Here is a 25518-nt window from a genome sequence, read left to right on the forward strand (position 1 = left end):
TACAATACTGCCCATATTCTAAGACCTCCTCTCCTCCTTCAGCTGGTGTAACAGGTGATTTCAGGCTGAACCCTTGAAATCAAAGTGGTTTCAAGTATCATCTACCAAACATTTGCATCAAGAATATCAGAGACATTTTAAAAAAATCTAGATTCCCAGGCCCCACTTGAAACCTACTGATGCAGACTGTCCAGGGGATAGAGGCTGTGAAGTCTGCATTTTAAGTAAGCACCTCAGGTAATTCTTAGAACACCAAAGTTCGAGCACCATGGTTCCAAAAGAAACAAGGACAACCCAGGCCAGAAACTGAAAATCTGGATCATAATCCACTCACTCACTAATAGAATGTCATTTTCTTAAGGTTGCCTAAAAATTAGTTTATTATTAATTATTTCTGGATACAACAGATACAAATTATTCCAAATTCACAGGGAGGGAGGATAGCTCTGCTCTCTGCATCTTGGCCAGTATTTTTCTCTCCTTTTCTCCATTCATTCATCCATCCCTCCCCTCAAATTATCTCCCTCTCACCTTTCTATGGCAAATACCTACATCATCTGTGCTCACTGACCCTTTTCCCTGGAAATGGGCCTCTCCTTCAACAACTGTCATCTAGAACTCCTACCTTATCATCATTCTGTGTAACATTTACATAACGTGTGCGTAATGCATAAAAACGTACAAAGCATTTCAAATACATTATGCTAGTTGATATTCAAAACACTCTTGAAGAGGCATATCTCATGATGATCTAAGAAGGAACCTCAGGCTGAGAGGCTAAGTGACTTGTTCCTGTAAGGACACAGAGCAAGTAAGTGACAGCATAATGCCTCCCACTTAGGTCTTCTAATGCAAGCTTGGTAGTTATTTCACTGCATTATAACTCAGTCTAACAAACAACATTACCTCTTTCTTTAAGGTTTATTTATTTATTTGAGAGAGAGAGAATGTGCATGACAGGAGTGAGCGAGAGGGGGAGGGGCAGAGGGAGAAGGACAGAATCCTCAAGCAGACTCCCTCCTGAGCACAGAGCCTGACACATGGCACAATCCCAGGACCCTGAAACTATCACCTGAGCTGAAATCAAGAATCAGATGCTTAACCAACTGAGCCACCCAGGCGCCCCCAAAATTACATTCTTAAATAACACTGATAAACAAACCCCTTGGCTGCTAAATCTTATGGCCTTTCCTCCTGAATCATTTGCTAAAAACTTACTGACCACCCAATCTCTAGAATTTTATTTCAGCTTGGCTTCCCTCATCTTAACTATTTGATTCTTAACCGCCTGGATTCATTCTCCTAAGGATTCCTTAGACTCAATCTTCTCTCAGTTTCTGCTTCTACCCCTACTCCCTACCCCTTTGGTGGCTGTAGCTTTGCCAATAATCTCTCCAAAATGACAAATGACATTTGACAAATGTAAAATGACAAGCTTGTTGAAAATGACTATTTTCTACTTTTCTAACTAGTTCATTTTTTAAACTTTAAGTTTATTCATCCAATAATCCTATTTTACAATAACTGTCAAATTAAAAATAATACACTAATTATACATTTGGATGAAAAAAAGTTCAAGACAAGTAATTCCCCTTCCCTGATTTCATATTCCAAGGTTGCAATGACTTCTGAAATCTTAATACTTTTCTCAAGAATCCTAACAAATAATTTGAGGGATTTCTTCATCCCATGTAGGTGCGTTTTCTATATGAAGTTTATTTTTATTTTTTTAATATATAGCTCTTTGAACAAAAAACAAGCAAATTGTGGCTCACTAGGAAGACAAAGGATCAGTAACTAAAATAATTTTTTAAAGTAAAATAACTTAAAAGTACTTGGAATTGCTTGAAATTGCCTTATATACGGAATATTAATATAAAAAAATAAACCTAGAGTTTAAAGAAGTTAACTTCGTAAGTTTGGGGGGGAAAACTTTTATTATTAATTTACTTTTACATAATGGAGAAACAGAGAGAAAAATTTTTTTAATTCATGTAAAAAACAGACAAAAAGCGGAATAAAAATAATGGAGAAAAATGAAACGGAATTAAAATTTTTAAACACCCCACATTTAAGAGGCAGTAGAAAGGAAAATGTTATTTTATATTCAAAATTGCCAAATTATACCATGGTACAGGAATAAGAAACTGAACAATTTCCAGAAATGTTTACGATATCCCCAGAATATACAAATGTTACAAATCCGGAAAATATTCTCATGCTTAAAAGAAATATTGTTTAGATTTTTATATTTATATATATTTATTTATCATTGTTATTTTTTTTTTAGTTGGGGGGGCAGAGGAAGAGAGGGAGAAAGAGAATCCCAAGCAGGCTCTATGCTTAGTGCAGAGCCTGACACAGGGCTCCATCTCACGACCCTGAGATCACAATCTGAGCCAAAATCAAGGGTCAGATACTCAACTAACTTAGCCACCTAGGTTCCCAGAGAAATAATTTATTTTTAAACAGTTTAACAATTCAACCCATTCTTAAATTTACCTAAGCCCCAAAGGCTCCTTTCAACTTAGGGAAACTTGAAATTTTTATTCTTGTGCATTTCCTTCTACTCTTGCTAACTGAACATACAGTACTTCTGGCCACTTAAATAACATCCTGGGGTATTTTTTACTTCCCCTCTTCTCTTGCACTCTATATCTAAAGACCACCTGGTCTGATAAAATCGAACATACAGACCTCTCGCCATTATCCTAGTTCAGCGTCTCATTTTAAATATACTATATGATATAAACTTTAAGAAAAGAAAGCTAACAGACAAAGGATGACAATGTCAAAGTTAGGGCTAATTATTTCAGTGGTTACATGCTTACTAGCTAAAGCACATGATATATTCAGGAACAAAGTATAACACAACTTCAGGTTATTCTGTATATTTCATTCAATTGCTTTTTAAATTGAAACTGATTTGCAGCTGGCCCAGTTAAAACCTTTGAAACATCTCAATGCAGTGCATGCCTAATTTCTCTGACAAACATTTGGAAGACCTTCTCGGGCCTTACATGTCGCCGATGGCAGTTTAAATGTTAGCTCACCAAACCAACACAGCCAAAACCTTGCTGCCCCTGGGAAAACTATGACCGACCAAAGAAATGATTACTAAGGAATTACTGAACTCCTCAAGATGGTCAGCCTTTCGATTATCTAAGAGCCTGAATTTGTCAAAACAAAAAATGTATTTCTTACTGAGGGATACACAGAAGCCACCAAGAATTAATCACTTTATGGTGACAGGCCCTGAGATCCCAACTGCATACCACCTAGCCTTAATAAGTATGTCACCTTCATAATAAATACCAAGAGATATTTAGGTTACCAGTGCAGAGTTATAACCACAGATGAAAAGCATAAACTTACAATCTATGTTAAACAATCTTAGCCAGGAATACAAGGAGTCCTAGGATATCCACGCATGAACGTCAGGGGCTCAAACATTCCCTTATATTACATGCAAATTCATCTGGGTATTTTTCTGGGTAAGAGTGTCCAATGCATTTATCAAGGTACCAAAGTTGTACTTAAATAAAGCAAAATATGAAAACCACCTAAAAGGTAAAAGCATAAAGACACAATACAGTGTAAAGAAAGAGTTAGTATTTGAAGGGAGAAAGGAGGTTTTACCTCCTTAGTTTTACGGCTCATTAGCTGTGGTACTTAGCTAAGTTGCTTTGCTTTTTTGCATATCCGTTTCCTAGTCTATAAAAATGGAAAAGAAGACACGTACTATGAGGATTAAATATAACGTATGTAAAGTACCTCACGTATTGCATTATCCGCTGTTACATGCTTTAAGAACACAAAAATGTCTTAAGTAGACAAAATGAGCCACAACACATTTAAAATCACCTGCTAGACAATAAAATTTATTTTTCTTCTGAACGTAGTTTCATCAAAATATGCATACACTCTGTACTCATATCCTATTGCTGTGACAAATGCGCCACACGAAGGTACTGAGTTAAAACAACCCAAATTTATTATCTTATAGTTCTGGAAGTCAGAGGGTCAAAATGAGTGTTCTGGGGCTAAAATCAAGACGTCAGCAGGGCTGCATTCCTTCTGGAGGATCTAGTACAGAATGTGACCCTCGAGCTTTTTCCAGTTTCCAGAAATTTCTGGCGTTTCTCGGCTCATGGTAACATCAACCTTTGCTTTAATCATCACGTCTCCTTTTGCAACTCTGACTCCTTGCCTCCCATTTCCACTTCAGTAAAAACCCTTGTGGTGACACTAGGCCCACCATCTAACCCAGGATAATCTTCCCAAGATTCTTACCAAATCATGACAAGTCCCTTTGCTATTTAAAGTAATATTTCATAGGTTCTGAAGATTAGGACATGAGCACACTGGACATCACCCTGCCCACCATAAACCCCCTGATGTAATCTGACATTGTATAAATTCTGGTGCTAAAATTAATGGGTACATTTACATTTTGAAATTAGAGACATTTGATAAATTTCTCATTACTCTAAAATAAATCAGCTTTCTAGAAATGTCATAATCAATTATTTCTAGTTGTATCATTTAATCTTAAATCAGCTGTGACTGGCACACGTTATGCTTTCTTTTATAAATGTCAATGTCACATCTTACAAATTATGGCTACTTATAACCAAGATAATGCCTGTCATTTTATTTGCCCTTTTTTTTCATTTTTCTAAATAATGTTTTTTAGACATGAATATTCTATTTTAAAGTTTGACAACGGAGAAAAGTTATGTTTCAAAGAGAGGAACAAATGGTATGTCCCCATCACATTTGGCTTTATCGTGATATCTACTTGTATCTGAGCACAAAACGTAGACCAAAACTCACCAGTGGTTCTCTGTTTTTGACCAGACGAATGATTTTTACTGAGTCTTCCTCATCGTCAATATCATCAGGCATCGGCGGTAACACAGGATCGTAATTCTTCTGAGCCACAGTATCATGTACGGAGAGCAAAGCCTGTCAAAGTGAAAATTTGGGAAAAAATTAATCAAATACAAAATCCCAGGCACATCTGACTATAAAGAAAATCAAATGGGTGTTGTAATTTCGATGTAGCAATGGTACTAGGCAAACTACTCGAAAAGGAGGATCTTAGAAATGGGAGTATGTAGGACGGAAGGCAGCTCTATTTAGCTGCCACCCCCATCCCCAATGCCACTAACGTAGGACAAGAATCAGCATAAAAGTCCTCTCACCCGTATATTCTCTGGTTCATCCTTACAAGGGTGGCAGCTGGGGAGATGGGGCGGGGGGTTATTGTTTTTGCGAGAAAATGAGGCTACAGGTACATTGTTGATGAGCCAGTAGGAGTAGGAGAGAACTGTATTTTTCCCTTCCTACTGTTAGTAGAAAACACACAAAAAACTGACCAATTTGACTAACTTTCATTCTTTTCTTGTTTTCTCACCTTTTCACTTTTTTGCATCATAAGCTAACTAATTTGTGTATAAAAGAACAAGAGTTTTTCCAGTCATGACTGTCATGGTGGTAAAACTCCACGAAACACTGTCACATTGTCATTATAGACCAATGACCAAAAAACCACCTATTTTAGGAGAGTGGGTTTTAGACTTTTAACTAACTCGTTTGTGCATCACCACCACCACCACAGTCTGTAAATTACTCTAGCCAGAAGCCTAGAACTCATCCTTGAAACAAATCCCTCCTCCACCCTTCACCCCCCAACACCTACTCCATACCGTTAAATCTACTTGCAAAATATATCCTAAATGTGTTGTCTTCTCTCAGCTCTAGACCAGAGGCTGGCAAACTAGCCTTCGTTCATATATGTGTTGTCTGTCACTGCCGTCATGCTACAAGAGCAGAACGGAGTAAAAGCAACAGACCATTTTTACAGGAAAAGTTCCGAGACATCGACGTCATCAAATTCTACCTGGAGAATCGTAATAGCCTCTCAATGGTCCAGCTGCATTCACCTGTGGTCCTTTTTGCCCAAGATATGAGTATTTCACAGTTTCTTTACCCACTATGCCTCCGAGGAACATTTAGGATGTTTTCAATCCTTGGCTATTATAAATAGTGCTGCCATAAATATTTCCTATCTTTTAATGCATACACACACACACACACACACACACACAATTTGGGTTAAGTACAGGTGGCCCTTGAACAAAATGGGTTTGAATAGCATGGGTCCATTTATATCCAGGTATTTTTTTGATAAATACAATACGGTCTTATAAATGTATTTTCTTTTCCTTAAAATCTTCTTAGCATTTTCTTTTATCTAATTTACTTTATTGGAAGAGCACAGTATATAATACATATAACATATAAAATACATGCTATCAACTACTTGCTATAGCAAGGCTTCCAGGCAACAGCTGGCTATTCGTAGTTAAGTTTTCAGAAATGAGGATGAGAGCCAAGATGAAGTTAACAGGGACCCTAATGGAAAAAACTAAAAAACAGAAAACTTTAAAAACAAAAACAAAAAACCCAAAAGAAGTAATAATAGTTCTGGAAGACACTGGAGATCAGATGATGAAGGACAGTGATCACCGAGAGGAAATAAATGTGAGCCTCATGAGCCCAGAGTTTCCTGGCCGTGTAGGGGGAGAAGGTACCCATGCAGAACCCACTGGTCTCCCTAAGTTGCAACAGCAGAGTGAGGAATGCTGGGAGGTCAAGGAACTAAAGTTCTCAGGGGACAGTATGAAAGACAAGACGGTGGGACAGGCACAGGGCTCTGGAGGTCTGCAGGAGGTCCCCCTTGAGTCCTTAAGCCAAGGCATATGCATACAAAAAAAATACCAGAAAGGATCAGGGCGGTGTTTGTTGTTAGCTGAAAATAATCTTACTCCCAACCACCACTTGGCAGTGTCTGGAGACACGGTGAGTCCTCGAAGTGTGGAGGATGTTACCGCCATCTAGAGCATCGAGGCCAGGGATGCTCCTGAACAGCTGACCGCATCCAGGGCAGTTCCCTGCCCTCCTACCCCCTCGCCCCTCCAAATCTTCCAGCTCCAAAATGTCAATAGTTCCAAGGTTATCCCCAAAGCTCACACAGGGCGGGAACAGCTCCCCTTTCCTTCAGTCACAGGGGAAATGTTTGGCATTCACAGGGCACTGAGGACAATTAACAGAGGAATATTGTCTTAATAGTAGGAAATACTTAATCCAAGATTAAACACAGCTAAGATCTCACCTAACAAAGCTTAAAAGGAAGCCTCTGAAGGATCAAAATGTTTCCAAGTAACTTAATAACAGGAAAAAACCTCAAGAATATTACCAATAAAAATATGAAAATACCAAGCATCAAACAAAGTAAAACTCCTAATGACTGAGAGTCACTTACTGACAAAAGTTACTAGGCATATGAAGACAGAAGAAAATACTATTCATAATGAAGAAAAACATAACACCATAGAACTAAACCCTGAAAATTACACAGATGACAGAATTACATAGAACCAAATCCTGAAATTACAGATAGATTGCAGACAAGGACATTAAAACAATTACTGTAACTGTATTCCAAATGTATAAAAAGCCAGAGGAAAGACTGAAAATGAAACTTACCATATGTAAGAAAGATTCAAATAAAACTTCCAGAGATAAAAGATACAATGTATGAAACTTTTTTAAAAAGTACACTGAATGAGAGTAATGCTTATATTTAAAGCAATTTATAAACTATTTAAAATGAAACAACACATAGAGAAAATATGGGGAAAAATTATGAATGGAACATTACTGAGCTATGGGGCAACTTATATATACCTATTTGGCATCTCCAAAGAAAGGAGAGATGCTAAAAAGTATCTGAAGAAATAATGGCAGAAAATATTCCAAATCTGATGCAGGGAAAGAGCCCCTAGGTCCAAGAAGTTCAACATATCCAAGCACAAAAAACATAAAAACAAGTAACACCAAATTGCTTAAAACCAATGAGAAAGAAAAAAAATCTTAAAATCAGCCAACAAAAAAAAGATAAAAAGGACAACACACATCAGAAACAATGTGAGCTACAAGATAACAGAGCAACATTTTTTAAATACTCAAAGAAAACTGGCAACCTAAAATTCTATACCCAGCAAAAGTCTCTTTTAGTAACGAAAGGATAATGGAGACTTTTTAGAGACCTACAAAAGTTGAAGGAATTCATCACCAGGGGACTTGCACTACAAAAAATGGCACGTGAAGTCTTGCGGACAGGAAGATAGGAATGACAGTGGATGGGAATATGGATCTTGAAAGAGCTGAATGAAGAACATCTGAAATGTCTGCTATCTGGGTATCCATGATAACTATCTTGCACATAGTCAAGACTAATAGAGATCGCTAATAAACATCTTGTAAAATAAAGTGATTATTAGAGTGGATAGGCAATATTAACAACAGCAGCTGTGTATTTTTCCTCCTTAGCTTTGTATCCATTGCCATGTCTGGATTCCAAAATATATTTTTAAGATTGATAGATACCGAGTTCCTAATTCTTAATAGTTTTGTTTTGCACATTTTTGTGGCTAGCAACATTTTTATTCTGGGCAACTAAAAGTAACTTTGTATTCTATTTGCCTGTTTTAACTGTGACCACTCTATTCTTCAAGATACAGATTGTCTTTTTCAAAGGCAACACACCTAAATAAGAAAATTATATTTCCATATGCCATAACCATCCCAGTCACGACTGATGGGTTTACCTGTTGCTCAGAAAACTATGCAGGAAATTGAACACTAGGCCTTGTAACTCATCAGGCACACGGGCTTTCACTGCTTTGGACCCCCTGGAGTCGATTCCATGTTCTAAGTATCTGTCAGATCCACAGAATTAAGTGTCTAACTCCTAAGAATGAGTAACACTGATTTATTCCTCCAGAAGGAAGCTGTTCCCTTTTGCATGCTTAAATGAAGTCCCATCCATTCCACATGCTCAGGCAATGAGTAATTTCTGGTAAGTGCATGTTTTGGAAAGCCGAACAATTACAACAAATCTTCTTATTTTATTGCCTTTTTAAAAAATCAACCAAATTTTCCCTGACTTCCCAAATTACAATACCATGTTCTGGAGATGATGTCAGTTCATTGTTTTATAAAAAAACAAGCCTCTGAATGATGATTTGTGGAGGCTGATTTGCCTTTAATGTGGCCATGGGACGCCTAGAAGTGGTTCTTATTATTAATGACTCTCTTTGCTTCCTTTAGAAACAAAGTCTCTGCAGAGATCCATAACCTTTCATCAGCTCTCCCAAAGGCCACCAACACTATTGCTCTTCTCCACTCTATGACAGCAGGAAGCTCCCACACCCTCACATCTACAGGCCTTCTGCTACTCACTACCCCCACTTCCTTTTTCTTACCATCCGTTGTTTCTTTGCTGCTTCATTACTTTTCCTGGACTTTACAATTTGGACAACGAGACTGGATTTTATAAACATTGAGTAATAAGAGTATTATTTATTGTTTGTATATGGCAACTGACTGATCAATTCACAGATTTTTAAAACTTTGTTTATTTATTTATTTGGGGGGCAGAGAGAGAGAGCAAGTGAGTGTGGAGGGAGAGAGGGAGAGAGAAAGAATCTCAAGCAGACTCTGCATGGAGCCTAGAGCCCAAAGCAGGGCTCAATCTCACAACCCTGAAATCATAACCTGAGCCAAAACCAAGAGTCGGATGCTTAACCAACTGAGCCACCCAGGCGCCCCTCAATTCAGAGATTTAACAACTGGATGGAATCTTTAACTCTTTGACAACCCTCAGGTAAGACAACTGTTACAAAATGACAAGCATTTCCTAACTGTTGGAGACTCAAGGGTGGCAGGCTGTACAGGGAAAGTGTTGACATATATTCCACTGGTGATCAATTAACAAAACTGAAAAAGAACATTAATTAAACAGGGCTTGCAAGGACATAGGGGGAAAGGACTTTCTCCTGCACGCTTGTTGGCACTGTACACTGAGAGGGCCTGTCCAGATTACTGCAAAGGACAAGTTGGCAATCACTATCAAAATTTTAAATGCACAGGTATTTTAACTCAGCAATTTATTGACCCAATAAAATTCTGAAATACACAAGAGATGTGCATTATAGTGCTATTTAAATAGCAAAAAAAGCAGAGTTATCTAACTTAATCTCTTAGAGGTGGACAATTACATTGCTCTAAAGAGAAGTCCACAAAATATCAAAATGTTAAAAGTCCACAAAACAAAACAAAAAGTAGTGCATTCTATTTATAAAGGAAAAAAGTAGGAGCACCTGGGTGACTAAGTCAGTTAAGTGTTCGAATCTTGATTTCAGCTCAGGTCATGATCTCAGGGTTCTGGGATCAAGCCCCAAGTTGGGCTCTATGCTCAGTGGGGAGCCTGCTTGAGATTCTCTCTATCCCCCCTCCTACCCCGATTCCCCCCCCTTAAAAAATAAATCTTTTTTTTTTTTTTTTTTAAAGAGAGAGAGAGCAGGAGCAGGGGGCGGGTGGGGAGAGACAGAGGCAGGCTCCCTGCCAAGCAGGAAGCCCAACGTGGGGCTTGATCTGAGGACCTTGGGACCATGACCTGAGCTGAAGGTAGATGCTTAACTGACTGAGCCACCCAGGTGCCCCTAAATAAATAAATCTTAAAAGAAAAAAATGTATAGGTAATATTTCTGTATGCAAAAAGGAAAAGTAATACAGCCAATGAACAGTAATAATCCCTAAAAGGTATATGGACACACACTTCACAAGTAGAAAGTCACTGAACATATGGAATGATGTTCATCTTCACAAACAGAGCAATGAAGACAGGAACTTCTACTTTCTCCATAGTTTGAATTAAAAATACAATCACACATTATCAAAAAAATTTCCTGTTTACTTTTAAGACTTTATCAAGTCCCTTTGTAAAATGTAAAATTAAAGGCAAAGTAATAAATTATCACCTTATTAAAGACAAATGTAGATCGTTTGTATAAATAAATTATTCCTTCTAACCACACACATGGATTTTTTTTTTTTTTTACTTTTCCTGTGTGTGTGTGTGTGTGTGTGTGTGTGTGTGTGTGTGTGTCTGTCCATCTGTTCCTGAGGTTGGGAATGTTTCTTCTCTATCCCATGATTGTGGTTCAATTTTTTTTTTTAAGATTTTTTTAAATTTATTTATTCGACAGAGATAGAGACAGCCAGAGAGAGGGAACACAAGCAGGGGGAGTGGGAGAGGAAGAAGCAGGCTCATAGCGGAGGAGCCTGATGTGGGGCTCGATCCCAGAACGTCGGGATCACGCCCTGAGCCGAAGGCAGACGCTTAACCGCTGTGCCACCCAGGCGCCCCTGTGGTTCAATTTTTTACACTTAAATCTTTAATGTATTTGGAATTCATTGTATATTACACATAATATGCATTATATTTGGTTATATTATTTTTTCCCAATAATTAACCACTTGTGCCAATACCATGCATTGAAGCTATGCCCAGTTCTACCCATCCCCCACTTCTATCCATCCCTCGCATCTCTCACTAAGGCCATAATCATGTTTCACCTGAATCACTTCCCACAGGCTTCCAGCCGGCTTCCTCCATTCAGCATCCCACTCCTCCCACCCTACCACCACCCCTCCACTCCAAGAATCTGTATCCTAGAGCAACTGTGTCACTTGCCTACTTAAATCCTTTCAATGACTTTCCACTGCTCTTAGGATGAAATCCTAACTTTTTAATATGCTCACAATAAGGGTGGCCCTATAATTTATCATCTAAAGAAGGAAACAACTGAAATGGAAAGGAGGCTATTAATAATCATGCTGGGGCTGCAGGCACAAACCAGACTGTTCCTGGGCAAACCAGGACGTATATGGCCCCCTACTCAAAGGATCCCCTGTCTAGCTCTGAACTCCTGCCCCTTCCTCTTCCACAAGCTACTATTCAACCACACTGAACTTACTTTCATCTTCAAACTTGACAAGTTATTTTCTTTACGGGACTTCACATACTATTCACCTTATTTAAAACATCTATTTTCAGAGGCACCTGGGTGGCTCAGTCAGTTAAGCATCTAACTCTTGATTTTGGCTCAGGTCATAATTTCAAGGTCATGATATCAAGCCCCTAGTTGGGCTCATTGCTCAGTGGGAGTATGCTTGAGATTCTTTCCCTCCCCTCCCCTACCTCTATCTCTTTAAAATAAACAAATCTTTTTAAAAAAATCTATTTTCATATTCCACCCAACTCATCTCTCCTCTTCCTCCTTTTGGTGACCTCAAACTCAATCTTCAGGGCTCAACTTATATGCCACTTCCTCTGGAAAGTTTTCTTCAACCCTCCTCCCAACTCCTTCCTCCCTTCCCAAATTTAGATTTAGCACCCATCCTCTGATTTCCATAGCATTTTTAAAAGATTTTATCTATTATTTTAGAGAGAGGCGTGAACTGGGGGACGGGCAGAGGGAGAGAGAGAGAATCCCCAGCAGGCTCCATGCCCACAACCCCAAGACCATGACCTGAGCTGAAACCAACAGTCGGACATTTAACCAACTGAGCCACCCAGGCACTGCCTCCACAGTATTTCTGTGTTCTTGTACCCAATATTTCTCCTGACAGCTTCATTAATCTTTGTGTATCTTCTGCAAGTTGTATCTTCAGGGCCTGCCACACAGTAGGCATCGGACATTTGAGAATGAATGAAGATCTGACTCTAGTGACATAAATAACCGGAGAAGGTTTTAAAACTTTTCAAAAAGGAACTGGCAGATCTGTGGGATACACGTATTATCCTTCTCATAATGGCTATATATTTGGCTATATATACATCTGTGTGTTTACAAAAATCATTATTACTTTGGAGGTACCCTTCAGATTTCTTTTTACTATTGTGAACTAAATATTTTAAATGGAACAGCCATCTTTAACAAGTAAATAATTACTTCCCTTGTCCACTAAAAATTAAAAACCAGTATTTAAGTTAACACCCTGAGTTACACTTTTCATATTTAAACTGTCGGTTCAACTTATAATTCATGTATACCTGTCGTATTCTACTGTATCTTGCTTCTGCTTTAAAAAAAGACAAGAAAATATTCTAGTTTACTAAATGACTTAACTACCTAAAAAAAGTGAAAATTCACATTGATGGTAGTTAATATAACTGATTTCGAGGAAAGCAAAGCTAAATGTTTGGTCATAAAGGGAAGAAAGATTGCTTTCCCCCCGCAAGACTGGCTGACTGGAAGCTGCCATGGCCAACTGCGACATCATGCGTCTGCAATCTTACTTCCCACACATCACTTCCTGAAAATACATCTTTCATGGTGATTTCTCACCCATTCTCTTATCACATGGCTATATAAACATAAAAAATGTATTAAGTATTCATCTAAAATATTGTCACCATAACAAAGTTTCAGGATATAATTATAAGGTTGTGACCAATGGTGCTAAAAACCATCCAAAATCATACCTCCCTCTCCAGCCAAATACCAGTTTCCATCCCGTATAATCACTTCTTTATTAGTTATTCCATTCCAAACACTCTTGAAAAGAATACCAAATCATTTTTTTTTTTTGGTCAGAAACATTCTTTCTCAATTTCTAACCCTCAAACCAAGATGGCACTCTCAAGAAGGAGTTTAACAAGTGGCTCACAGCTAACCTCACCATTCTTTGGTTCATATTAACTTCTCATGGTTACTCTGAGGCCAAATGAAGACATTTCAGAACTTTCTCTATCCATAAATCTCTTACTCTGAGCTCTTAAACGTTCTACATACTTTGTCTTTAATTTCAAGCCATTATTCTGCTCTAATCTGATCCTTATTCTTTTAGAACAAAGATTCAACCAATCTCTTTACCAGTAAAGTCAATTACTCTAAATTACTAATTATAGTTCACTTATTCTGCTTCTGCAGACAGCACTTATTTTGCTTCTGAGGATTAGGAATTATAGCTTGGGCTTGTTTTCACTTCATCTTTTATTTTATACTATCTTTTCTGATCAATTTAAGACAGATTATAGCAAGGGAGGTTCCAAAGGAGGTTTTTCAAGGAAGACAGAAATTAGTTTTTCCATCTAGGTGGAAATATTCATCCGACAGCCTACATATGCTTAACAGAAGTCGTCATAAGATAACTGAACATTTGGGGGGCACCTGGGTGGCTCAGTCAGTTGAGCACCCAACTCTTGGTTTCAGTTCAGGTCATGATCTCAGGGTTGTGAGATCAAGCCGTCCCATGTTGGGCTCCACACTCAGCAGGGAGCCTGAGATTCTCCCTCTCCCACTGCCCCTCCCCCCACTTGTGCTCTCTCAAATAAATAAATCTTAAAAAAGATAACTGATCGTTTTAATTACATAATCCACATGCAATTCTGACTCATGGATTAATACTTCACATGTAACTGCAGCAGTATCAAGTCCAAAATGTACAGGTTATACGATTTAGTGCATTAATGACCTTAGAATTAACAGGAAATTTTTCAAATGACTTCTGTTGACCAACCACCTTTCAAGAAAAGATAAATGATACACCTGGAAGAAAAATGGCAGGGAAGGGGTGAAATAGGTGAAGGAGATTAAAAGATACAGTCTTTCGGTTATAAAATAAATAAGACACAGGCATGTAATATACCACAAGGGGAATATAGTCAATGATATTGTAACGACTTTGTACGGTGACAGACAATAACTAGACTAATGGTGGTGACCATTTTGTAATGTATATAAATACTAAGATGATTGTGTTGTATACCTGAAACTAATACAATATTGTTATGTCAACTATTCTTCAATTAAAAAAATGGCAAAGAGAATTGAAATCTGCCTACCAATATTTTCTTAGTATTTTATACTGGAAAACTGCTCTGTTTTGTAAAATGGTAGTATATATTAAAACATGAATCAGTAGAGGGAGAGGAGATGGGGAAGACAAAGAAGGAGGGGAAAGAGGAAAGCTGAAATGATCCTACAGAAAAACAGGTATAGTTGTCAAATACATTCGAATACCAGTCACTAACCAAGTAAAATGAACCTAAACAAAACCACCAATAGGCTCTGCATTCTGTACTCTCACCTTCATTTAACAAGAAATTGACCTTGAAGTGACATTATATTCACCAACTTCAATCCTGAGCTTCCCAATTAAAGTATTTTGAGCTGGTCACATTATTATCAAAAGCTCAACTTTTTTTCCTTAATGGAATTTAGGTTATTACAATACTGCACACTATTTGAAAATACATTCGCTTGAAAACTGATGCTCGAAATAAAATTCATCTGAAGTCTCAGAAAGTGGCCCTTCTGGAAGATATTTATTACACGTCCTCACCTTCACATTGGGTTTTGACAGTAGTTTCAACAGCTCTCTGATCTCACTGTTTAACGGCTTGTTCTGAAGCTCTTCGGCCAGCTGCAAGGGAGATCACATCGACACAGAGAACATTTAGTAAGAGCACCGTGTAGTTCCATGGGTGACAACTGAGAATCTACCCAGCCACTTTCCAGTGATTAAGGAGAAGTCAGCATGAAAGAAAACACACTATCAATCACTGCTCCTCTTTTCAGGCCCTTGGTAGCCCAGATCCCAGCCTAGGATCTTGGCTGAGTATAACTCAAAAAATCCTATCAGCCACATCACCTTCTCTGATTTATTGCAATGAGGGCAAATCCCAGCACTTCATCTTAAGGAACAGTCTTTTGCATCCAAACAAAGGACCACTTGTAAAAAGGATTGGATCAGGCTTTGACACTATTTTTAAAAAAGACAGAAAGAAAGAAAAAGTAAAAATGAAAAAAAAAAAAGTTTCTGAATGAGGTGGTGAAATCCACAGGGTTTCCAAAAACCCACAGTAGCTTGCTGTTTAGAGCTGGAGTAAAAAGAACTAGAATGTCTCTAATAGAGCAAATGGTCTGAAACTTTTATTATGTTTACCTACACAGACTAAAAAATCCGTTAAATATAAGCCAGGTTAATCATAGAACGACTTGCAATAGGTTGACAAATACTCTGGGAACAGAAATGCTGACTATATGCTAATACAATGATCAAGAATTCCCTGGTTCCCATTTGCTAAAGTAAGAGCGGGAACTGTGAACACGTCTCGTGTTCTTCAAAAGAGATCTTCCTATCAACACTCTATTCCATCTCAGGCTATCGTAAGGATCACATAATTTCCTAAGAAGAAAAGCAAGACCAGATAGAAAAAGAAATTACAATTGTGAAATATGTGGTACAGAACTCAAAATATGTACATATATTTTCATTTAAAAACCCTTCTTAAACACTGCATGAAATTTCTCTTTGCTCCTATTGTTTCTACCAAGCTAAAAATAATTGTTCTTATCTCTGGAAAAGGACTTTGCTCTAAAAGAAGGACATCATATAAATTATACACAAAAAGAAAACCTGATAAAACTGATATATTCGTTGGTTACATTTCAAAAAGTGATTTTACTTTTTCAATGCAACATTTTTGTTTTTCAAGGTAAAATAATCATTATAAATAATTGCTAACTTACAAAAAGTCACAAAAGGCTCTCCGCATTCTTTAGTCACTTTGGCACAATATTTTTCAAAATTTAAATATATTGCTCTGATGAATTAGAAAATGCTACATTTTACCCTACTTATATAACAGTCTCTAATTTTTTAAAAAAGCAATATTGTCATAATACAATTGGGCCTCAATCACATTGGAGAGTAACAAGTATTTCCCCAAACTCTCAATAGTAAAAGTTTTTACAGTGATTTTCTCAAGTGCCAACCACAGCTTACTAGAATTCTCTCTACACCTTTACTCGCCTTCACTTCAAAAATTTTAGTTCTCTAAGGCAGAGGAGTAAGGTTCCTCATAAAACACATAAACCGAAACATCCCTATAATTTGTAATCTCTTTGGATAGAACTGGAAGGGAGACTGGGGACTAAACAAATAGCAAACCACTTAGAGAATTTATTACACACGCTTTATTATGTAAATTAAAACAGAAAACATATATAAGAAAATCAACTTCTGAATATGGTCAGTTTTGTTTTGTTTTGTTTTTAATTCTATGGCCCCGATCTTCTACTAAACTGAACTATGGCTTGTTTTATCATAACCGAGCAAAAAATTTAAAAAGCAACAGATAAGCTACAGGATATCACTAAAACCCGCCTTCACACGAGACCTATTTCTAGTCTGGCTTAGTGTCCTTTATAGTTTATCCAGGTGTGTTTTCAATTCATCCGAGTTTGAAAGTTAACATTAAGAAACAGCAAGGTAGTTCTCTCCCCCGGATTGAAAAAAAAATTATAGCTACAGGAAATTAACTACTCCATCAATGCCAACTGCCGCTAAAATTTATTTTTTGGTTATGAAGGTAATTTGGAAAGGTCTAATATCCATAAATCATTACTATGCTTTATAATCCATTTTAAAAACAATCCTGTCCTCTTATGTATTTCATAAGGCCTCGTTCCTAAACTAGTATCTGTCATTTTTTAGCACTGTCAGCAATAGATCTATCTCATTTGTCTTTATTTCTCCAAACCCTTTCTCCTGCCTGTGACTTTCTCAGAACACTACTAGCTGACAGCTTCTCTTCTCTCCCTGGAGAACGAAAATTTCTGGAACGTAGTTACCAAGGTAGAACGAGAGGGTTCTCTCCAGGCAAAATTTTTAGAGCAGGAAAGTGAATGAAAATCAGCATAGTATCCGCGTAAGATCCGTGATGACAGGACTTTTGGAAACTTTTGCAGCTTCTCCTGTTTTCACTCCTAGGATCGCATGCATCTGTCTGCGCCAGGACGAGTTCTGCCCTGGCCAGGCCGGGGGGAGCCGGGTCCCTGGGAGCTCAGAAAGGCACACTTACGTCATCGGCCAAGACTGCTGCGCCGTGGAGGACGGGCACGGGGTTCTGCTGCTCATAGTAGTGGAGTTTTTCATGAATCTGGAAGAAACGCGAGTGAACGTCAGTTCACCTGCTAGCAAACAGTGAGATACTTGAAGATTTTTATCACTGCAAATAGAAACTGATCCACTAGACCCTCAAACAAGATTCTCTGTTTCTATAAACCTACAGATGACAAATGTGTGTGCGGAATCCATTTATGGTCCAGTGTTTGTAACGTGATGTCAATGGAGGGGGTAATTATCAAATAGAGCCCACGTCAGAGCTAACCCTTTGTTTCCCCCCCCCGAATAATTATGTTTTATAAAATCATGTGTCATTTCTAAAACATATTGCTTCAATATTTAAGTTATCAGTTGTAGTTTATATTCCTGCTGAACACATAAGTTATGATTAAAGCAAAGTGATAAGCCGGCAGCCCCATCTTGATAGGTTGGTATGTAATTACCACTAAGAACGAGGGAGCTCGCCCGCTCCCGGGACGAACGCCTTTCCCAGAACGCTGTTCCTTTTAGGGTTTTTTATTTTTTTTCCTAAATTGTCAACTTTTCCCCCAAAATTCAAACTTCTAAGAAACAAAGGGATTGCTCATAGCTAGAGACATTTCTCATAACTGTTTTTGCTGAAATAATCTTCTGTACCGTAAAACAAGTAAAATTTTGTTATCAAGTAATAATTTGGTCCTTCCTTTCCCATCATTCCCCCAAGAAACACAAAGGCAAGGATATATTTCAGTGCATTATAAGACAAACTGAGTTCCTTAAAAAGTCTATTATCATTAAAAAACGCAAGATACTTTGACAAATGCAAAACTGTTGGCTCTTATGTTGTATCCATTTCAGCTCTGACATAGGTGCCCTTAAAATGTTATACTTGAAAACTTACTTGAACTCTTATTTACAGTCGAAGAAATTACCCCCTACTATATATAAAAAAGTTGCACCTCAGAATTTCCCATTTTTAATAGGCATCAAAATACACTCATAGGTATCACGTAATCGACTCTTTAATTAGACTCAAAGCTAACCAAACTCTCTTGTAAAAAGTCTGGAAGATAGATTTTATTTTGATTAGCCAGATGCTATTGCTAAGAGAGGATACTATTACCCTTCTGGCAACCTGGCCCACCGCGCGAAGTATCAGGGAAAGAATTTTGACACTTATGATATTACCAGAATTATCGGGGCCACATTCTTACTGCAAATCTTTGAACCTTCAAACATTAATCACAGTAGGGTAATAAACAAATTTTTAAGAATACAAGCTATAAAAGGAGCAAGATTTGACGTCAGAAACGATTAAAAGTGTAATTTAGAACAAAACCATCCAAGCTAAGAGCTAAATTAATTTTGCTGGAGTCATTATCAAAAAGTAGGTCACCTCAACAGCTACGATCTACAATACTGAGCTTAGCCTCTCATACAGCTCATCCAGCTTTCTTACTGCAACGTCTGCTTCCCTGCAACAGTAAATAGAGACGCTAATCCGCAGTAGGTACTTACCATGGGTCTGTATTCCCTACATAACAGTGACCAGAAAAAAAAAAAAAAAAAAACAAAACAGTGATCGGTACTATCAGTAATACAGTCTTCAGTGGAGTTTAATATTTTAATCCCTGAACCTTTACAAGAATATCAAGGGGCAGACGGCACCATCATCCCATTTTACAGATAAGAAGATACACAGGAGTCACATGAATAACTTGCTATGGTCCCACACACAGAAGCAGCCGAGCTGGGACGTGAAACTCCAGCCACCCGGCTCAGGGTCAGAATGAAAAGTATTACTGGCTGTTTCCAATGACTACAGGATTAGGGATGGCTCCTCTCCACCCCTCCCTGTATTTTTTCTTTCTGATGTTTCCTAATTTTTCGATTAATTTATATTGAGACCGTACTGTAATTACAACTTAAAATTATATGCCCCAAATAAATACATTATTTCTCCACTTAATTTGCTTCTTCTGAGTATCTTTTAGAATAATAAGCCCCTCTTTCCACATTATCTTCTTTAGATCTTCACCCAAGTGATTTGAGAGGGTACCTTTACCCTGCCCACCTTAGGACTTTGTATTATCTCAAGAATTTTGAGGGGTGCCTGGGTGGCTCAGTCGGTTAAGTGTTTGCCTTGGGCTCAGGTCATGATCTCAGGGTCCTGGGATCAAGCCCCGCATCAGGCTCTCTGCTCAACAGGGAGTCAGCTTCTTCCTCTCCCTCTCCCTCCCTCCCTCTCTCTCTTTCTCTCCCCCACTCTCTCTCAAATAATAAGTAAAAAAGTAAAATCTTAAAAAAAAATTTTTTTTAGGGGCGCCTGGGTGGCACAGCGGTTAAGCGTCTGCCTTCGGCTCAGGGCGTGATCGTTGTGGGATTGAGCCCCACATCAGGCTCCTTGCTGTGAGCCTGCTTCTTCCTCTCCCACTCCCTCTGCTTGTGTTCCCTCTCTCTGGCTGTCTCTATCTCTGTCAAATAAATAAATAAAATCTTAAAAAAAAATAATATCCAGAAAGAAAATTAAAAACAAAAATGATTTTTACATTCTAATATAATAAACAGGTAACACATATAAACTTCACCCCTAGGTTATCCAACAGGACTCTTCGTGATATTGAAAATGTTTTGTACCTGCTTGTCCAACATGGTTAGTCACTAGCCACGTGTGCCTCCTGAGTACCTGAACTGTGGCTAGTTTACTTAAGGAACTAATTTTTAATTTTATTTAATTTTTATTAACTCAAATTTAAATGTCCACGTGAGGCTAATGGCTTTCATACGGAATAACACGACAAGGCTTTATATCAAATGCTCCATAAATCGCCTTTACACACTAGAATAATTCACTCTTATAGACTTGGCCAATTTTCCTGGGTGGTCACCTTTTAGAACCCAACAGACAAATACATAAGCAAAGATACAGCATCTAATTACTAAATATTATGAATTGCCAAACCTGCAAAATCTCATTTAACTAAACACTTCCCTCTGCAGACTCAACCACGTAATAAAAGCATACTTTGTATTTCTCCCCCGAACGACCATAGGAGAGCAAAGTAGAAGGAGTTGCGGAAAGAAAGGAGACAGAAGCAAAGAAGACTGGAGAGAAGGGGAGACTGGTCAAATTAGTTTCATACGATAGCAAAATAGGCAATTATTCAAAAGGAAGCCCCTAAAAAAAATGGCATGCTAAGATATTTAAAATACACTATTAAGAAAAAAGAACATTTCAAAACAGAGACATTGACACTCCACTAAATAATGTGTCCATGCGGGTTTGTTTTCTATAATTATATCAGAAAAAGTCAGTTAAAATAAAAATCATTTGTATATGTAACCAATTCTTTAATTCTTTTTAAGTTTTTTTTAAAGATTTATTTTATTTATTTGAGAGAGAGTGTGTGCGTGCAGGGGGGAGGGGCCAAGGGAGAAGGCTCGAGAAACACATGCAGGTTCCGAGCTGAGCGCAGAGCCAGGCTCAATCTCAGGACCCTTGGATCACGACCTGAGCCAAAACCAAAGGTTGGATGTCCCTATATGCAACCAATTCCTATAGGAAAGCTATAATTACCTTCATTTACAAACATCTTGAAAATAAGTGTTTAATTTCTGTAAGAGAATCTGGTGCCAATAATTTTTTGTACACATATCACAGAAACTGTTTGAAATGAAACAATGAAAGTATAAATAAAGCTTGACTAATCTCAGTGCAATTATTTGAAACTTTTCACTGATGTGCAGAGGTAAAGGGAAGAACCCAATCATGATATTAAAGAAACCAAAGCTGTAAAAATCCTTTTCCTGCCTTCTATTATGAGTATTAAAAAGCAGTGAAAATAACTGCTCAATAGTTTGAGTCTCTATGTTAATAGTAGTCCAACCAGAATTGGCATTGTGCACACACGTGTATGCACGCACGCCCGCATCCCCGCTGGGAGTAACATACTATGTTGTGCAGGGATAGAAAAAAAAATAGAAGTATTCTAATGGCTGGGATCCTCTTTTAAAAATAAAAATCTTTCTCAAAAAAAACCAAACCAACCAACCCTATTTATTAGGAAAGAGGAAATGTAGAACTAGAAAAACAACAAAACAACAACAGCGCAGAGGCAATAGTGCTAACTGTACGCCCTTTCCAAATAGTGCTAACTGTACGCCCTCTCCAAATAGTGCTAACTGTACGCCCCCTCCAAATAGTGCTAACTGTATGCCCTCTCCAAATAGTGCTAACTGGTACACCCCCTCCAAATATTGCTAACTGTACGCCCCCTCCAAATAGTGCTAACTGTACGCCCCCTCCAAATAGTGCTAACTGTACGCCCTCTCCAATTTTTTTTTTAAGATTTTATTTATTTATGCGACAGACAGCCAGCAAGAGAGGGACACAGCAGGGGAGAGGGAGAGGAAGAAGCAGGATCCCAGCGGAGGAGCCTGATGTGGGGCTCGATCCCGAAACGCCGGGATCACACCCTGAGTCGAAGGCAGAGGCTTAACGACTGCGCTACCCAGGCGCCCCGCCCTCTCCAATTTTATACCACTAATCTCTCTTGGCTAATTTTCTTGGCTGATAGCACTGAAAAAATAAAATTTAATAAAACTGATGAGAGCTGAAGTTCTTGTTTTGTTCCCTGCCTTTAATAAGATAAATTCTGGCTCTACGTTGCCATAGATACATATTATCATCTGAAATTAGTACCGGTGCATTCCAAATGTATGATGAGGCTTTTTGTTTTGCTTTGTTTTTGTTTTTTAAGATTTGAGAGAGAGAGAGAGAGAGACCGCCCACTCGCAGGAGCCAGAGCAGGAGAGGCGCAGAGGGAGAGAGAATCTCACACAGATTCCCTGTTAAGCGCAGAGCCCCAAGGAGGGCTCCATCCCATGACCAAGATCATGACCTGAGCTAAAATCAAGAGTCCGGGGCACCTGGGTGGCACAGCGGTTAAGCGTCTGCCTTTGGCTCAGGGCGTGATCCCGGCGTTATGGGATCGAGCCCCACATCAGGCTCCTCCGCTATGAGCCTGCTTCTTCCTCTCCCACTCCCCCTGCTTGTGTTCCCTCTCTCGCCGGCTGTCTCTATCTCTGTCGAATAAATAAATAAAATCTTTGAAAAAAATAAAATAAAATAAAATCAAGAGTCCAACACTTAACTGACTGGGCCACCCACGTGCCCCTGTATGAAGAGCATTTAAAAAAAAAAAAGAATGTTCAATCTCACAAAATGTTTTCCATCATACATAACCATCTTGTTTCCCCTGTGTGACCAGGTAATATGGTAATTCTATTTATAGAATTTATTTATAGATTCCAAATACTATCCACCCTATTGTGGCATTCCCATAATGACCCTCACTTGGCTAGGATATTTTGGTCTCTTAATGCTGCTGTGGAATCCACTGGTAATATTTTATATAGACTTTCCTTATCACTACTCTTGACTGAGGCTGGCTTTTGGGGGGGGAGTGTTCCTGTCTTTATTGGGTCTTGATATTAGTGTTACACTCATTTCATTATTTTTTAAACCATGGAAGCTTTCTATCTTTTTGTATGTTCTGAAAATATCTCAATACCACTGGAGTCATCTCTTCTTTAAATATTTTTTGGCATTCCCATAAGAAACCAGCTGGATCTGATACATTTTGGAGGGTAGCTTTACCCCCCAACTTTATTTCTTCTGGGTGGTTTATAGCAATTTCTCCATTTAGGTTTTTCTATCTCTTCCAAATTGTCAGTTGCAGCAAACACCATCTCCTAGAAAATTATTCGGTTTTAACTGGACTGAAATAATTATCTGAAACGGGGCACCTAGATGCCTCAGTCGGTTAAGCATCTGCCTTCAGCTCAGGTCATGATCCCGGGGTCCTGAGATCTAGCCGCACGTCAGGTTCCCTGCTGTGAGGGGAGCCTGCTTCTCCCTCTCCCTGTTGCCTGCTGCTCTGCCTGTTTCTGCTGTCTCCCTCTATCAGATAAATAAAAACAAAATTTACAAAAAGCTATCTGAATCTACTTATGCAGAATAGTCTTTTACACGTCTCTGAATTTTCTCTACTACACGTGTCTTCACCACCATTTCTCATTTGGTGCATCTGCGCTTTCTCTATTTCTACCCTTCATCCCTTCATTCCTCAACAAACATTGATTTTACCGTATTTTCAAAGAACCACCTTCTAGATTAGTTTTACTATTTTTGTTTTCTAATATTTTTTCTGTTTTCATCTTAGTTCACTCCTCTTCATGTAATCCAGCCCCACAGAACACTTCAGTCATGTGCTTCACGCAAATTACTGGAAAACAAAAGAAAGGGCAAACTATCCTAACTAGACTTTTATTCAGTCATCAGATATTGAGTAAAGTAAGCACCCATTCCAGGAGAAAGATCCTCAGTATGGAAACAAAATATGGCAAAAGTATAAGCCATTCAAACCATTTAGAAAGGTCAACAGCCTGGGAAAGGGACGAGGACATACATCATAGAAAGGGAAAACTTCAGTCAGCCTATTCAATCAAGCAAGTTAAAAGATTGTTTGTCCCCCTTTCACTCACGGCTCATCAGCTGGGCAGCTGAGAAGAGCTTTCTGTCAATTTAACTTCTGCCATTACTTTAGCACTCACTTAAGAGTACTCAGTACAGGACAAGGACACACAGACCCCCTGTGCTACTGGCACCAAGGACTAGCCATCTAGTCAACCATAAAATCAGAAAAGAAATAATGGACTTCTCTCTCTCTCTCTTTTTTCGTCTTTGCTTTCCATTCATGTGATACTTCTAATGATGAGAAATGCCAAAAGTTGTTTTCATGTGTTTTTTAAAGTTTTGATTCAAACTCCGGTTAACCGAAAGTATAATACTAGTTTGAGGTGTACGATATAGTGATTCAACACCTCCATACAACACCTGGTGCCCATCACAACAGGTGCCCTCCTTAATCCCCATCACCTATTTCACACATTCCCCCCACCCACCTCCCCTCTGATCATCAGACTATTCTCTGTAGTTAAAGGTCTGTTTCTTGGTTTGCCACCCTCTCTCTTTTTTTTCCTTTGATCATTTGTTTTGTTTCTTAAATTCCACAGATGAGTAAGATCATATGGTATTTGTCTTTCTGACTGACTTCTTTCACGTAGCATAATGCTCTCTAGCTCCATCCAGGTCACTGCAAATGGCAAGATTTCATTCTTTTTTCATGGTTGAGTAATACTCCGTTGTATATACATCATATCGTCCCATTCTTTAACTTCTAAAAATTTTGAAATATTTTAATTATTAATGTCCCATTTTAAAGACTTCACACATTTTTTTTAAATAAAGAAAATATGATAAACTGTATACCCAGCACCAAAATTATGGAGATATTAGCCTGGTATATTTGCTTCAAATATCTTATAAAATGATTCATAAGAGATAAGGCTAAAGACCCATCCTCCTTCCTCTCTGCCAAGAAAAAAACCATTACGTTGAAACTGCCAAATAGATTTCCATATGCATTCTCATCGTTTTAAACATACAGACATTGATAAACAACACAAGCCGTTTTTGAATGTACATAAATGGCACTGTTCCCTCAACACCTGGATTTTTCATTCAGTACCATATTGAAATATACAGCTCGATACATGTAGATATAGTTCATTCATTTAACAGGTGAATAATATTCAAACTAATTAACAGTAGACATATCTTTTTTTTTTTTTTAAACGGAGAAG

At 38.2% G+C, this 25518-nt stretch overlaps 1 protein-coding gene across 3 annotated transcripts in view; it reads right to left on the bottom strand.

Annotated features, from left to right (window-relative positions):
• Positions 1-25518, bottom strand: part of MPP7 (membrane palmitoylated protein 7) — a 297751-nt gene that overhangs the window by 106741 nt on the left and 165492 nt on the right. For all 3 annotated transcript variants that reach the window (XM_034643997.1, XM_034643996.1, XM_011230637.2), the window contains 3 exons: positions 17789-17866; positions 15265-15345; positions 4837-4968 (listed from right to left, as the gene is read on the bottom strand). In XM_034643997.1, coding sequence (XP_034499888.1) covers positions 4837-4968; positions 15265-15345; positions 17789-17866 — 291 coding nt within the window. The remainder of the gene's footprint in view (positions 1-4836; positions 4969-15264; positions 15346-17788; positions 17867-25518) is intronic.

This window comes from Ailuropoda melanoleuca, chromosome 15, assembly GCF_002007445.2.
Source record: "Ailuropoda melanoleuca isolate Jingjing chromosome 15, ASM200744v2, whole genome shotgun sequence".
Classification (NCBI taxonomy): domain Eukaryota; kingdom Metazoa; phylum Chordata; class Mammalia; order Carnivora; family Ursidae; genus Ailuropoda; species Ailuropoda melanoleuca.